The 17,867-nt window shown below is 40.5% G+C and overlaps 1 protein-coding gene across 1 annotated transcript in view; it reads right to left on the reverse strand.

Annotated features, from left to right (window-relative positions):
- The window catches only part of Kcnh5 (potassium voltage-gated channel subfamily H member 5), a 273,990-nt gene that overhangs the window by 181,888 nt on the left and 74,235 nt on the right, over window positions 1-17,867 (reverse strand). The window contains exon 7 of the mRNA XM_021201919.1: window positions 3,589-4,015. Within this exon, the coding sequence (XP_021057578.1) occupies window positions 3,589-4,015 (427 nt within the window). The remainder of the gene's footprint in view (window positions 1-3,588; window positions 4,016-17,867) is intronic.

Raw genomic sequence — 17,867 nt, forward strand, 5'->3', positions numbered from 1 at the left:
AAGAGAAGAGAAGAGAAGAGAAGAGAAGAGAAGAGAAGAGAAGAGAAGAGAAGAGAAGAGAAGAGAAGAGAAGAGAAGAGAAGAGAAGAGAAGAGAAGACTTGCTTTACTGATGGTTCTCAATGTTATGCAATCGCCACACAAAAATTGACAGCTGCAGTGTTACAACTGTTTCTGGGACAACCCTGAAAGACACCAGTGAAGGGAAATCTTCATGGTAGGCAGAGGTATGGGCAGTCCAGAGGGTGATACAGTCTCTTGGAAGGAGAAAGGGAAAGCTCTGCGATTGTTTACTGATTCATGAAGCATTCTTAATGGTAGGTAAGTTATGCAACCAAGGTAATTCCTCCAAAACAGAAGGACGGGCAAAGAAAACATGGTATGCATACTGTCCATTTGTGAGAGAGACAGGAAGAGAAAGGGGTTTTATGGGAAGAAAAATAAGTATAATTGAGATATTCTTTTTAATTAAATTAAGCAAGACTCAGACAAATACTTAATGTCTTCTCTCATTTACAGCCTTGGGTTTCACATAGTTACATAAAATCAATAATGTGTACATGTCATAAGAGCAGAGAAAATCTGTCTAAGAGAATAAAGGACCCTAATGGGAGGGGAGGAGGGAGAAGGCTGTGAAGGGTTGTGTTCCCTGAACAGCATACAGTTGTGGTGAGGTATCCTCACATAACACAGCATCATGAACAGTGAATACACACAACAGAGACATAAACTATTAAAATGTTTAATTAAGTTAAGATGTTCTTAAACAGACGAATGGTTAACCAGCAGCGGTCCAACCACAAAATGCAACCCAGAAGAAAACTATCGACAAATCCCATTCACATTTATCTCAAAGGCATAATTGGGACTTAAAAGGCAACTTTGAAAAGTTTTATTTCACATGATTTCATTTTTATTACATCTTAAAGTCAGAAGATAACAAAGAGGTAGAATAGATGGTTAGTTTGAAGAGACTAGGGAGGGTTGCGGAAGGGCCGTAATTGCACGAAGAAGGTCTCTGTGGTGTTAAGACAGGTATGGGTCATTTTCTGCTTTGTTTTGCTTTGAGGGCTTGTATCAATGACTTTCCTATCACAGTAATAAAACACCATGAGCAAAGCGTCCCATGGAAGACATGGGGTCATAGTTCCAGAAGGTTAGAATCCACAGGGGTGGAGCAGAAGCACAGGAGGAGGAGCAGGAACCTGATGGATCATGTTTTGAAGCACAGGTAGGAAGCAAGGAGAACTAGGTAGAAATGGCACAAGTTTTAAACTCTCAAAGGCCACCTCCTGTGACACACTTGCCCCAACATGGCCATATCTCCTAAACTCTCTACTATCAATGGGGGACCAAGTGTTCCAATGCCTAAGACTACAGGGGACATCTCATTCAAGCCACTACCACAGTGTTGTGGCTACAAAGGGTCAGGGCCTTTCATGCTATGCAAGCACACTACACGGACCTCCACCCACAACTCCCAATTCTGTATCTTCTCTGCAACGACAATGACAAGAAACAACACCTGTGGCAAAACATATACTGTAAACTCTGATGCCATATTCCAGGAATAAAAGAAGGAAATCAAGACAAAGCAAACAGAGCCCCTCTCTGCACAACGACTGCAATTTCTAGTCCATTTGTAATAGCCTCAGAAAGGTTACCCAATTCTAGATTGTATCAGGTAACATGTCTTTCATAAGTGTTAAAAGCAGCATAGTGCTGAATTCTACATGTGACAAAACATTTTCTTTATCACACTATTGCCCAAATATCTTTTTGATATGAATACCCCATTAAATTAATTGCCATGGATCTATCTCTCTGTGTATAGAATATACCTCCCCACCCACAAAGGCCCTTAGATGAGACAACTCTTGCATTCTAATCCTAGATCTTACTGAAGCCCTAATCCACCCTCAGAACTTGGGTACTCTTGCCTGTGTGGCTGAATACTTAATCACTAAAGTAGGGAACTAAACATTTGCTAACACTAGTGTTCCAGTTGTTGTTGTTAGCTTCAGGTTACTCCACTAGGCTTCTCTCAGAGACCTAGTAACAGTTTGCATCATCATCTGCCTCCTGCCTCCAAGTGCACCAAGTGTGGGCTGCCTGTGAAAGGACTGCCTGCCACTTCAGTTCCCTCTCTCTGTTCCCACATTTTCTTTCTTTTTCCCCTTTTCTGTCCTTGTCTACCTCCCTACCTCATCTCTACCCTCATGGCTCTACTCCCATCTGTCTGTCTGTCTACATGTCCCTTTGTCTACCCCTTCTCCAGGCCCTTGCTCCTCTCCCTTTCCCCAGTAAACCTCCTTTATAGCAGATTTATTGCATAGCATAATTGCTCAGGGGCATACCTTGCCATGAGCCTGCCAGGTACCTCCGTGCTACGTTATATTTCATAACACCAGTAGCTTCTGGACTCTCTGAGGCATGAACGTCTTGACTAGTGGCTCTCAACCTGCGGGTCACAAGCCCCACAGGATTCACATATCAGATATGCAGCATTAGGAAAATTGAGAATCATTGGCCAAGATTCTTAATCTTTTTTCATGAATGCTCACATGGAAAGCTCTATAATTTAGAGCCTCAAAAAAGGAGGAGAAGAAGAAGGCTTATACTAAATTACTACACAAAACACCAGTAATGATGACTTCAAGGCATAAAAAACGTGTTAATGCTGATAGCGTCTTCAGCACAATCTTGAAGTAACTCTTGGTGGCTGAACTGGGCTTCAGTGAGTTCTCTAGGTCAGCTTGAAGGTGGAGATGCCTGGAAACTTTCCTTGGAGAGATTTTAAAACAGCATCTAAAGTTTGAACATCTTTCATGTCTGGAACTCTGCTGTCATTCAGTCAGAATGTGGGGGCAGAGCACATGGTCTTTAGCTCTTTGAAAGGGCATTCTACTTTCAAGAACATTGCCAAGTCACTGTAGTCAGGCACACACACTGAGTCTTGGACTCTGTCACTGATGCAGGCTTTCAGTTCACCAACCCTTTCATTCTTTGTCACAAACTCAACTGACTACAGCGCTAGCTTCATTATAAAAAAAAATAAAATAAAATAAAAAAGAATACATCAAACTGTTTCCTGAAGTCCACTTTAATTCAGAAATTCAGTTATTGACTAAAATATTTTCTAACTTGTATATATATATATATATATATATATATATATATATATATATATATATATATATCCCATCTGCTTTTTTAGGAATCCAACTGCCAACAAAACCTACAGAATGTGCCAGACACCTCCTGTCTAGATACCAGAGTGAGTTTCTTCTCCAGAGCTGCCAGGTACAACACCATGCATGGAACTGAATTGCAGACTTCTCAGTCTGAGTTTTCTATCACTCCCCACACAGTTTTTCATGTGCTAATGCATCCCAAAGAGTAAAAATACATTCCTTGCATTTTTATTCCCTAGGGCTGAATCAAAAGTAAACCAATTGCAAATGATTTCAATTAAAACCTTTCTTAAGAGGAAGATCATTTTATTCCAATCAGAGGTCAGAGGTAGGAAGAAAAAAACAACTGTAAAGACTAAAATTGGTTTTAATAAAGAAAGAAAAAAGATACTTACAGCCGACCATCATCATTGCCACTGAGAACATCTTCTCCACGTCTGTGGTCGGAGCTATGTTTCCAAATCCTATGGTTGTAAGGCTCGTCATGGTGAAGTAGAGGGAGGACACATACAGGGAGTCCTTGCTGGGCCCTCCTTCCCAGATCCCTGCACTCGTATTGTAGCGATATGGGGTCCCAATGCTCAAGGCCAACTGGTAGAGCCAGCTGTCTATTTGAATGGTGTTGGTGACTTCATCAATGACCTCATAGTCTCCAATGCTGTACCAGATGCAAGCCAGCCAGTGAGCCACCAGTCCAAACACACATACCAGGAGCACAAGGACCGCTGCGCCATATTCCAGGTAATGGTCCAGTTTCCTAGCAACACGGCCCAGGCGTAAAAGGCGCACCACCTTTAAAGAGCTGAAGAGGCTGCTGATTCCCTGTACAAATGAAAAACATTAAATGACAATAGGAAACAACATAATGGGCTGCTTTTATAAATTTGACCACCCAATCATATACCAAAAGTGTACAGATCCTAAGCAGGCAAGGAAATCCAACAATGATAGATATTTTTCTTTAAAATGCAAATCCCATCCCACCCAGGAATAGAATGTTTTTGAAATTTACTAGCTGAAACATTTCCATTAGTTAAGAACTGTTCAGTCTAAGAGAAGTATAATTTTCAAATGTGTTCTGCATAGGGTACAGATAAAGAGATAGCAAACCTGGGCCCTTTCTTTCTTTTTGCAATGAAAGTTTCCATTTATTCCTTATTTTCTTATAGGTAAAGCCTGGAAACCTGAATAAGGAAACCCCGTCCGACTAGCGAGAAAACAATAAGCGCTTCGGTGCATATGGGGACAAGAAGCGACAATCATCCTTATTCCCTCTGTGTCCTGAACTACCTGGATGAACAGAGCTAAACCTAGAGTTGGTACAGACTCCAAATCCCCACCATTCTCTAGCTGCAGTCCTACAGAAGTCATCCAGAGGAAGAGCAACAAGACATTCACATTTTTGTTGATAAACTCATCAAAGTCAAGAAAGATCCCATAGTCAGGCTTCTAGAAGCACATGAGAGGTTACCTGGGGTGTAAGGTGGAGGGATGAAGGGGCAGGAACAAGCGTCCCTTAGACAGGTTGCAAAACAGAGGAAAATTAAAGCAATGAGCTGGGGTGCTCTCACCTGCAAATCAAGTGAGGGCCATGGCCTCCTCATGTAAATTCTGTTTCCTAGATGGCAGGCAAAGCATCTGTCCTAACCTACTCTGACCAATAGAAGGACTGACTGACAGGGTGGGACAGATAGGACCTCAGCAAGATTCTACGCACAGAATGGTGAAGTTCTTGACATTTAAGGCAGTAAAAAAAAAAAAAAAAAAAAAAGTTTCAGAATTCATCTGCTCTATTATATGTATTAGATGCTTATGATCATGGAAATTTTGAAGAGAAGGAAAAAACTAGAAGAACACAAGATGCAGAGGCCACTGGAGACATGAGAGGTGGCAGTCCATTCTGATGGTTTCATCCCCACCTGGCCCTCTTTAGGCTTGGATTTCACTTACCAGCTCTCAGATGCCAGGTCATAAAATATATTTCGTTCCACTTGAACAGTTAGAGTAAACCTAAGATGCTGAACTTAAATACTTAAAAGACATGGAAGTGAGGCTCAGGAGACAATTCAGCCTATAACATGCTTGCTTCTCTAGCATAGAGAACCTGCGCTTAATCCCTGGAGACCCTGTAAAAGAGGTCATGGTGGCACATGCTTGTATTCTCAGCACCAGGGAGGTAGAAACAGGAGGATCCAGTCTCTGGTAGGGGACCCTGTCTCAAAACTAATAAATAAAATGAAAATAAGGTGGACAGTGTTTGAAGAGGAGCAATTCCTCCACATATACACAAACATGTATATATAAACACGTGAATGAATGAATGAATGAATGAATGAATGAGAAAAGGAGGGAGGGAGGGAAAGAGGGAGGGGAGGAGGGAGGGAAGGAGAGAAGGAGATAGAGGGAAAGAAAAGAGGGAGGGGGAGATAAGGAGGGAGGGAAGAAGGATAAAATTAAGAAGACAAATGGGCATTGTACGGTGACATCAATGTTATATAAAGTAAGAAGATTCAAGACAACTCAGAAAACTGCGTACTCAACTATGGAGATGCATAACTGTAAAGAAGAGAGGAAATGAGAGTTTGCAGAGCACTTCTGGATGCTGGGGCTCTGTGTTGAGGACTGGGGACATTGAGACAAACATGTCTTACCTCTGCTTTAAAGGAATTCATAATTGAAATGAATGAAAACTCAGAGTTCAATTTTTAAAAAGATAAATGCTGCGTGGATACTGTTTTCTACATATCCTGAATTTATGAAAAATAGTGGGACTTCTCTTTAAATGCTACATAGCAAAAAGTTATTTCTGCTTGCATTCTTCCCCATTAAGAACAGAAGGAAAATCAGAGGAGCTATCACTACCCTGTTAGAACTAATAAATTGCCACAAACCCTAGGTAGAATGTACGAATTAGAATCTACTAGAAAGAGAAAGAGAATTCATCCAAAAGGAACCAGGCCAGCCTGAAGCACAACTGCTGTGAGGCCACGTAATCCAAAACTTGTTTTCCACAGCCTGGCCCAACCTAAGTAGTACATGAGCTTTGTGAACTTAGATTTGGTTCCATGGCCACCTTTTTCTTTTTAACTTATTTTCAACCAATTCCCCGGCTGGCACACTTTGCAAAATGATCTTCCGAGGCTACCCTTCACATTTCTTTCATGGTCTGGGATTCCCATCATGCATGCTTCTAGACCTTTTAAGGGTTCTTGGTCTTATGAGTAGGAACGGATGATCTCCAACACCTCTTTGCAGAACATTCAACAGAGATCACACACAAGTTTCTTGAACAAGAGGCAAAGGCCTGCTTTATATTTCTGTGTGACTGCCCCCACGGATTCCAATGGTTGGTGAGGCACAGGGATGCTTCACTTCTCCCAAGTCCATTGCCCTGTAACCCCATGTCCTGTAATGCACATCACTGTTACCAATCTGGTCTATGAGTCTCCATTCTTTCCTCTTTCTGACAGATCAAGCCCTGGGTTACTCATCACTCAAAGCACCCAAGAGCAACATTTACCCAGATTACAAATTTATCAAAATGTTTCTTTCTTTTTGCTCCTATGGCCATACCTTGGTCTTGGTTCCACATTTTGTTCTGTGTTAGTCACTGTTGCTATATTTGTTACACTTGTGTGGTGCAAACAACCACTTCTCACTTCCTACAAGTCCCAAATCACACACTACAAGCTACCAGCATAGGATCTTTGAAACTTACATCTGTCTAATCATGTCCCCTTCTGACCTTAAGCCATTTTCTACTAGCTTACTACTCATAGGATTAAGTATTCCTTTTGTATTATAACATTGTGAACCTTTGATGACCTTGTCCTAATCTACCCCAGCTACTCCTCTCTGTTATTGCTAGGCCACTGCAGGAACTGCTCACCACAGTGAACATGATCCCAGGCTGCACCATACATCATTGCAATTGGGTCGTTCCTGCTACTTAACTAATCCTTTCCTTCCATTTTCTTGATGGCTGGGATCTTGCCTCATGGCAAAGATTCTCTCCTCCACTATCCTCACTGTTCTGCTCTTGCCTTCTCTCCCCACTGAGAACTGGGTCTTTAGCTTTGTGTTACCATACGTTCTTTGCACATCTCTAGTAAAGCAATTATCACAATCACACGTTATTTCAAATCTGTTTCCATGCATGACATGCCAGGAAACTAGAAACTCCTTGAGCAGTGTATCTAGTGTCAGCTACCAATCTTGCAGTTGAAACTACATTAAGCAGTCAAGACAGTCCTTAAATGAAGGAGTGACTTTAAGATCAGACAAATGTGGGGATAGATCTGGGCTCTTTGGTTATAGCTAACAAACTGACATGACAGAATCATGTGGGGAAGAAACAACAATTACAACTTTACATTGCATAAATAGAGTTCAGAAAATGAATAGGAAAGAGAAATCCTCACTATGTCTACACTGACCAGGTTATACATTCAAAGGACACGGGGTTTACCAGAGAACTGCAGAGAAAGAACTAAAAACCCATAAGTCTTTGGAAAATGAGGAAGAAACTGAAGAAATGGAGAATGGACAGGACACAGCCACATTCCCATACACAGGCCACGAGCGAGGGTGAGCTCATTCTGTGGAAGCCTAACCGGAGCATCCTGGCTCGTAGTTGGACTGACATGCATGGACTGATGTACCGAAGACTTCAACAGCCATGGCTATGGACTCCATGCAGTCAGCTGGGCAAAATGTGGGATCATTCACTGCTGCTTCACAAAGAGAGTCTAGATGATAATACCACGTACTCGCCACATGTCAGGTTCTGTTCTCAGAGTTTTCCATATGTGAACTCGTTTATTCTCAGAAACAACTCTATGTGATAAGGATCATGAAAACATGGTCCAGAAAAATTCAGTCATTTCAAAAGTTCACATAGCTACCAAAGAAGGATTTAAGGACAAACATAGCAATCTGGCTTCAGACACTTCGCTTATTTGAAACACAGTCTGCCGAGAGCACTACACTACCATGCAAGCTGGCTTGTAGGAGGGTCATTCTCTATAGGAAAGAATGACAATGACATGTCTCAGCTCCCTTGGCAGGACTCCATCACAGCAAGAGTCACAGAGGATGCTCTATGGCGGTACATAGTCTCCAGACCTGTGGCAAGTCATTTCACTTTACAGTAGTGGGATTCTGGCCTTCATTGCTCACGGGAGAGCAGAGAGGGTTCCAGGTCACAGCAAGCAAGCAATGTGAGCATCACCCAGGCCCAGACCTTAAGGTTTTTAACACATTCTTCACAACAGCCATGTACTTTGCAGTCTTCTAGTCTGTACCCCATCACATCCCACAAAGTCCCAACGATATGAATCTTGCTAAACTCTGGAGCTAAGCACATTCTCTGAAGCCTCATCACTGTATACATTAAACACACTCTCTTCTGTTGGCTTTGATCACCACATGACCATTTTTGTCTACACTCTGGGTCATTTCCCATTGTTTTTATACATAGTAGTACTTCATCAGACCTTTCTGCTACCAAAAGTCATGCCAAACTTCACCTCTGAGCTTGCCTTCAGTGTTCAATTTATTGTTGTTTTATCTAATCAGAAACTGTTATCCAAAGTTAATATATAAATAACTAAGTTGGCTTTGTTCAGAAATTCTCCTCCATTACTTTGTATCAAAATGAATCTCATGTTCTCATTACTTGGAATGACCTAAAGCCAAATGTTTATCCCTGTAAAATAGATAAGGGATACTATCTTCATTCAATAGAATACTATCTAAAAATAGAGTTATACTTAATTAACAGTAATAAGTGTAAAAATGTCATATTAAGCAAAATCAAATCACCCAAGAGTATATATATGATTCCATGTTCAAAAAAGAAGATAAATTACCCTATGGGTTTAGAAGGAAGGAGATGAGCTTTCATTGTTAGGGAAGGGGTAGTGATGAGAACTTTGCTTTGTGAAGTTCCATGAACTGTTTACCTAATGTTGATGTGCTTCTCTTAAAGAAAATCAGAAGACCCTCATGGTCTTGCCTGTAATGTTAAAATATCACCAGGTACAGGTTCCGATGAGTGATCCTCGCTCATCCTATTACTAGAGAGCAGGATTAGCCAAAGTCTGTATCTAAAACAGTCTTTTCTGATATTATGGTTCATTCCTATGACCTTCACAATGGGACACAAATTGGACTTAATTCACTGGTAACTTTCTTTTCACTCCTCTGATAATACTGGATACTCTTACAGACCTATCTTCAAAAACATCTCTCTCATTCTACCCATACTTTTAACAACAATTTCTTGATCCTCTATTTTCCACCAGAGCTCTGTGTTCTTTCATTTTCTGCTTCATTTCTCTCCAGACTTTGCAGGCCTTTTGTGCCCTCCTCTGCACCCCATGGCTTTTTACCTTGCTCTAACCTCTGAGATCTCACAGCATGAATCCCTGGGGCTCTTCTGGTGGAAAAAAAATATCAAACACAGCAAAAGTATAATAGAAGACAGCAGGGTTAAATGGGTGGACTCTCTAGCTTTTCATCTCCTTCCCCATCCTTGCCAATTTCCTTCCTTGACAAGACCCCCAGGGCACAGGAGAGCAAGGAACATCCTAGAACAAGATAAATCCCATGCTAGAAACTCCATCCTGGGTTTGTGGATTACCACATTAAGAAGTTCTATCAATGATAAAGCCGCATAAACACTCATCAATCCATTCAGCTGTTCAGCATTCACTATAGCAGACATGGAACTCAGCCAATATCCATTCCTGCTTTCTTCCTTTCCTTGTTGTGCAAACGTAAGAATAATCAAAGGACTTGCCTTTCCAAGGTCCCATGACAATTAAGGGAGTGCAAAAGAGTAGATATTGAAGCAGTTTTCCTGCTACGTGGCTTTTCACCTACACCTTGCCATCTTGCAACACAAAATTTTGTGACAGACCAATATATTTTTTTCAAACCACAGCTGGGATTGTTTCTCCTCTTATTGTATCAGATTCCCTCTTCAAAGTAATTCATAACCCTCCCATTAAGAGATAGGATTTATTTCAGAGCCCTCACATCTGAGCCAGCCTTCTGGCTTGCTTTGTCCAGCAGAATGTGATATGAATGATTCTGTGTCAGTTCCAAATCTGGACCACAAATCCCTTGCACAGCTCTACTCCTGTTCTTAGAAGCCCTCTATGTGAAGAAGACTAAACAAGCTTTTGGAGGAGAAGAAACGACAGAAGCTGGCCTTTGTATCATCAGCTCCAGTGAACCCAGCAGCCAGCTACTGATATATGGGTGAACTTGACTGAAATAAGCCCAAAGCAACCCAAATCAGAACTACTCAATTAAACTCCAGACTCATCAGTTGTAAGTAAAAACTGTCATACTTGAAGTGTAGAAGAGAATATAAATATCTATCTGGCACAATAGATTTTAACCAAAATAACCAAGTAGGTAAGACATGGAGTTGCAAATTAAAACAATATTTAATATGTAATTGTTAGGTATTGTTTGTCTATTACATTATAAAGTATGTTCTGTCATACTTTACATGGATTCACAACAATAAATTCTCCGTAACAGGGAATGCAAAGGCATGTCTGCAAATATCTTTAAAGTAATCTGAAATCCAATCTTACTGAAAAATCCCATCATTACTTTAAGTGGTACCAAGGTAAACAGTTCTTTCAATAAAACAAAATCAGAGATCATCTGCCAACTTAAGTGTAGCAACTTTCCCACTTCTCAGACACCCATGCCTATGGACACAATCTGAAATGCACCACATCCACTACAGACTCAATAATCTTGGCCTCAAAAAGCCTTCCATCAGATCACAACCTATTCTCTGTTGAGTTCAGTGGCTGCAGGTACAAGATGCAACAGTAGTTCAATCCCCGTCACACAACAGATACTTCCCCCAATCTCTCAATCCTCAGAAATCTTTCTCTTATTACACAGAGCTGAGCTGTGCTGACTGGTTTTGCCTGTCAACTTGACACAGGTTAGAGTCATCAGAGAGGAAGGAGCCTGAGTTGAGAAAATGCCTCCAGGAAATCCAGCTTTAAGGCATTTTCCCAACTGATTGATCAGAAAGGGTCCAGATCATGATGGTTGTGCCATCCATCCCTGGGCTGGTGGTCCTGGGTTCTATAAAAAAGCAGGTTGGGCACACCAGAGGAAGCAAGCCAGTAAACAGCATTCTTCCATGGCCTCAACATTAGCTCCTGCCTCCAGGTTTCAGCCCTGCTTGAGTTCCTCTCCTGACTCTCAGGAAAAATGATAACATACCACTCTGCTGTCTTAAAGATGTTTTCTGATTAAGAAATCAGACACCAAGAAGTACCCGTGACATTTTTTGTTAATATTCCTACTCCCAATCTACCTTAAACTGTGTTGGTTCTAAACCCCTAAATATCTCTCAAATGTCTACTGTTCTCTATCTTCACTGTCACCACAATATGAGCCTCTCTCTTCTATAACTGCAAGATGCTTCAAGGCATTTATTTGAATGCATTCAGTCTGTTGTGAACATTATTAAAAAAATTTCATCGTCAAAATGACTGGCAGCTCATCATCATAGCTTTTAATTATTCCAAGCTTTGCACATACATAATGTAGCCCATGCTTATCACTCCAACCTCAGTCTACACCACTCTTCTGTCCCCTAACCACCTTGCTTGTTATCCTCAGGCTATATCAGCTCCCTCAAACACAAGGACTCTGTATTTGTCATTTGCTCTAGAAGATGATCTATGTCCCTGTCTATTAAGACATTACAGCTCAGCACAGAAGATGACTTTCTTCTCAGAGATACCTCTCCTTTCCTATCTAGATCAAGTCATTTCAAAGGTAACTATACATTTTCATCATTATATTTGTATTTGTAATTGTCTGGGCCCATCATATTTTATCCATTCTTTTATCTACAGGACATCCTGTAGTATTTTGACACATAGTAGGCACTCAAATACTTGTCAAAAATAGTACACTAATAAAAGAATAAAATGGTAGGTATATGTCTTTCATAATAGTTTCTAACTCCTCCAGAATTGATACTGTAATAGATAATGAATAGATATTTAGTTTTCCAGATAGACTGTATCAGACAAATGGATAGAAATCACAAAACAATAAGCTCTGTTTCATAAGTACTGGGCTTTTATTCTAAATAGATTTTATACATGAGTGACTACATAGTCCATTTCCATTTCCTTTTGCAGAGTGTAATTTGAAGACTGAGAGAAAATTGCAAACTACATTTGTTATGTGAACCTCTAACCCAGATAACAAATTCTATTGCCTCCTTTCTATTCAGAACTTTCTTCTCTGACTCATGCTACCAAGAGCTCCATAGGGAAATTCTCCTAATTACTCCAAGCATTAGCAACATCCTTCAGTAGGGGATCTGAATTTAAATGACTTGTGCATAACACCTGCTTTAGCCAATTTGTATTCTTACTGAATCACAATGATTTGTATAGATAGATAGATAGATAGATAGATAGATAGATAGATAGATAGATAGATAGATAGACAGACAGACATCAGGTTAATAGGGGGGATTTTCCATTTAGCACCAATAATGTATTAAGCTTTTTAATGCTTTCCATTACAGAAGAGGCCTTTTTTTTTTTTTTTAAATAACCATTGGGTCAACAGCAAGTACAAGGCCTGATCAAAATATGCAACATACAAAGAGGTATGTTAACTAAAATCTCTACTTTCTCCACACATTATAGTTACAATCAAAGTTGGAGGACACTTGGAACTCCTTACATTCATTTTATAGCCTTTATAATCAAATCTAAACTCTGTAACACAGCCTGCTTTCCTCCATCCCCCCAGTCTCAATCTGCAGCTGCCTCCTGCTCTCTATGCTCTGTTCATAAAGGACTTCTTTTCTTCCTTCAAAAATGTCACATTCTCTTTCTCCTAGGGGATCTTCAAGCTCACCGTTTAAAACAGTGTCTCTAACCTATCAACTGCTTCCTTTGCCTGACAAACTTCTACTTATCTTTCAGGTCTGAGCTTAAGTATCATTGCTTTAGAGACCTCTCTTAGCTATTCCTTTCATCAAAGAAGCTGGGACTCTTGCTTTATAGCACTGATAATTAGTCCAAGAAATGCTGGCATACTAAAGTAACAGGCAATGAAATTTGAAACAGAAAAATGCTGAGGCAATTGCAATTAGCTATGTAAACAAATGAGAAGGGGGAACATTAAGTGTGTGTGCCTATTAGTTTTATCCACTTGCCACAAACTAGAATTACCAGGGAAGAGAAAACCTCAAATGGGGAACTGTTTCCAATGGGCTGCCCTGTAGTCAAGTCTGTGAGTCATTTTTGTGAGTGATGAGAGATGGCTCAGACCAGGTGGAAGGGAGAATCCCTGGCCTAGTGGCCCTGGGTTGCATAAGAAAGCAAGCTGAGCAAGCCACGGACAAAAAAATGAGTAAATGGCTTTCTACCATGCTTCCTGCCTTGGATCCTACTTGAGTTCATGCCCTACCTTGACTGTGACATGAAAGCATAAAGCATATAAATCCTTTCATCTCAGTTTGCTTTGGGTCAGTGTTTTACCTCAGCAATGGAGAAGAAAACTAGGACAGTGTATGACCCAGAGTTTTCCAGAGAAGCAGAACCAATAGGAGACCTACAGATAGAGGTAGAAATAGAGACAGTATAAAGAGAGAAAAAATACAGATGTATAAGGTATCACGTCAATCACAAGAGATATGGACAGCCATAGAGAGACCCCTATTTATATCTATGTCAAGAAAGAGGTTTGAGAAATCAGCTCACATGAATATAAGGTTTTGACAGCCCCAGGTGAAAGCATCTGTAAAGCTAAGGTCCAGGAGAATCAACAGCATAATTGAATCCAAACCTAAGGACTAAGGATCAAAGCTGCTTTATTAGTCCCCATCTCGAAGCAAAACAAAAATAGATGAAAGACCCAATCAAGTGATAAAACAGAATAGAACAAAGAAGAGGAAGGAGAAGAAGAAGATGGGGGGGGGGAGAGAGGAGGGAGAGGAGGAGAAAAAGGAATTCCCCCCCCCCCATCTTTGTTCCATTTGGGTTCTTAACTTACTGAAAGAGACCCTTCCACCTAGGGGAAGGTGACTTCCTCTATCAAATACACTAATGCAAATGATCATCTTAGCTAGAGCTACAAGAACAACAGCAAAAACAAACAAATGTAACATTCCTGAGAATAGAGAGAAGAGGAGAACTGGAGGACAACACTGAGCGAGTCAGATTAATAATGGTTCTTTTTTCTATGCTCTAAAACAATGCCATCCTTATATTTAAACTGCCTATCACTTGAAGTCACATGCATATTTTTTAACAGCTACATTTAACCATAACATACTTTCCTACGTGGTTCAACTGCTAAGCACTCAAGTCATTATATAATATATACGTATATACTGTTTAAATTTTTCCTTTTGTTCACTGTTTTTCTCTCACCAGAATATAAGCTAACCAAAATGTCCTTAACTAGATAAATCTTTAGGTGGGCTTCATCTCAATTCCAAGCCCCTGACTTCCCTTTCTTTAGAGCATTTACCATTGAAAACATCCAGTGAAAAATTCTTTCTCTAGTCCTTTAATATGTAAATTTTTAACCCCTTATCCATTTTATAAACCACAAATTATTTGATCAGTGATTTGAGGAATATTTCTCAAGACTTACTCATTAAAAAGACAGAGCCCTCCCTCTCTATTATCCAGACCTTAGTCCCAAACCCTGATAAACATCAGTTAGCAAGCACCGGTGGCCTAATCCCATTGACCAACCTTCCCAGGATTTGTCTCAGCAACTTGGCTTCATTCTCCTACCTCCATTGCAACAACCTCTCTCCAATAGTCCTGAATAAAGAATTCTTTGTTCTTATTAGTAATGTCTGATACAATTTCTCTTAACTATGTCTATGAAGACAGGAGGATTTGCAAGCTCACCCACAGCAAGATCCCTATTGCTTAGAGTAAAAGGGAACTTATATAATTGATGGATGAAATGAAGGAGATGTGTTTTTGTTCATACACCGAAAGGGTGACTTCAATGGAAAAGAAAAAAGAAAAAAAGAAAAAGAAAAAGATCCTCCTTGGGTCATTTATTTCTAAATGTACCATAACATCTCTGAAGTCAGTTTAAACAATAATTATTTGCTACACACACCAGAAACACGAACAATGTTAGTGGTATAAACCTACCATCTATGCTAACATGGATATTGTGTATCTCCTAAAAATAATAGGTTTTGCCAATATAGACAACGTTGTCATTAATTAGACATATTCCTATTAACTTTAATTTTTAGATTTTTAATACATGAAATCCAATAGATTCTAAAATTCAAACAGATTCATTAGATGTATAGTCTAGTTGGTCTAAAACCTTGTAATTATAAGAAAATAATGTTGCCCAGTCCCTGATATCTATACCTCCTCAGTAACAGTGTCAGGAATGATGGAAGAGGGAGGGGATCACAAGCCCCACCCCTAAAGGGAAGCTACCAACAGTAAATGGCTTCCGGAGCAAGGAAAATTGCTTCTTTAAGGGTGTGACTCTTAGTAGGCTGACTACACTACAGTTGATGACGTCACAGTCATGAATATTAAGAGAAATACAAATTGGATTCCTTAGATTACTAAAATAAAATACATTTTTAAAAAGAGGTGGTAAGGAGGAGGTATGGGGTTGGTCTCAGAAGACTTAGGGGAGGAGTAAATGGCCAATATGATTAAAATACATTGTGTGCAATTCTCAAAGGATTGATTAAAATACTATTTTGAGTGGCTAGAACAATTTCAACAGCTATAAAATCAAACAAAAGCATTAGAGGAAGGCCATTCAAAACTTAATGTAATTCCTTGTGCGATAATAAGAGTATCTGAGGAGAGCTGATGTTGAGTTGGCACCCTGACCTAAACACACACACATGTTGTCTTGTGTCAGGGTGACAGCACATCGCTGTACTCCCAGCACCCAGAAAAACACACACACATGTTGTCTTGTGTCAGGATGACGGCACATCGCTGTACTCCCAGCACCCAGAAGCTTGAGAGGGGAAGATTGTTAAACCCAGGCCAAGGTAGACTGCACGGTGACTCGGACTAGCCTAAAGTACCAAGTCAGAGGGGAAGAGGAAGCAGAAGAAAGAAAGAGAATGGGGAGAAGAGGAGAAAAGGAAAATGGAGCGAGAGAGACAAGGAAGAGAGCAAAGGGGAGAAGAAGATAGATATTCCTCCCAAAGAACACAAAGTAAAATCCATATTTGTGCCCACAGTACTGACCAATATACCAAGTTAATTCACACGACTGCCATAGTTACCATCCGACTCAGAAAGTGGGCAAACAGCAATTACTGCTCATTGGCAAAACAAGCCTCTTCTGTAGGGGTTGACCTCATAGTAATCTGTGGAATCTGTCCTTGTGCCCCATCGTCCCACAACAGACAAGTCATGTATGAGAAAGGAACACTAGAGCTACCTTGACTTAAAGCCACGAGATTTGAAACTACCCTCCCCCAAGCATTCCGTTTGACACATAACTGAATTTATGTCTGTCTCCATTCGCATGACTTTATCCTCTACCTCTGTATCTAAGAAAGGGATCCTATTTTCCAAGAAATCCTGCCCCAAATTCTTGTTTTCCTGTTATTGCACATTTCCAAAGACCCATAATTCATCAGGAAAGAGCATCAGCAGACAGCTTGTTCTCGTAAGATCCTTTCATCTCTTTGATTCAAAACTCACATCTTGGAACTGTGTATATCTCAGCAGTATAGCTCATGCTCAGCATGTACAAAGCCCGAAATCATTCCTGTGGCCCAAAATAAATAATCATCCTCGCTTTGCTGCCGCCACTAACACTCAAGCATTGCATCATCCCTTTAAGCCTTACCCAACTTAGCAGAGCACTACAACCTGCCCCAGCTGAGAAACTCCAACCCCACAGCACATCTGCACCCCTCAATAGTTCTGTCCCTGTTTGTCTACCTAGTGACACAGCCCACACTTCATAAGGTAAGTTTCTCCCTTACCTCTGATCAGTAATAAAATCAAGTCAGCTTTGTCTTATTGGCAGGTTGTGGTAGCAGTTTAGGAGCATGCAACTAGTGAGAACCTCATGACTGGCTAGCTAACCAAACCCAATGCCTTTAATAGCAATATCCATGCAGTTGTCTCACATGAATATATCAGAGTTGCAGCATTCATGGAACGCCCTTTATACCTTAGCAACCTCATCTGGGTATGTAGAGTTGATTGAAAGCTTCTTGTAGTTCAAATACAAATACTGACCCTTTTTATTATTATTAATTTACTTACTTATTATTATTAATTTACTTACTTACAGTCCAAATGCTGCCCCTCCTGGTCTCCCTCGAAGTTCTTCCCCCCATGCTCCCCTTTACCTCTGAGAAGGTGACCCACCCTGCAAACCTACTACCCTGGGGCATCAAGTCTTTACGGGATTAGGTGCATCCTCTTCCACTGAGGCCAGACAAGGCAGCCCTCTGCTACATATGTGCTGGGACCATATTGCACAGGCTTATCCTCTTTGGTTGGTGGCTCAGTATCTGGGAACTCACCAGGCTGACCCTTCTCTCTCTCTCTCTCTCTCTCTCTCTCTCTCTCTCTCTCTTTTTAATGTTTATTATTTTTATTCTTTTGCTTGATCTTGGATTCAT

Source organism: Mus pahari, chromosome 7, assembly GCF_900095145.1.
Source record: "Mus pahari chromosome 7, PAHARI_EIJ_v1.1, whole genome shotgun sequence".
Taxonomy (NCBI): domain Eukaryota; kingdom Metazoa; phylum Chordata; class Mammalia; order Rodentia; family Muridae; genus Mus; species Mus pahari.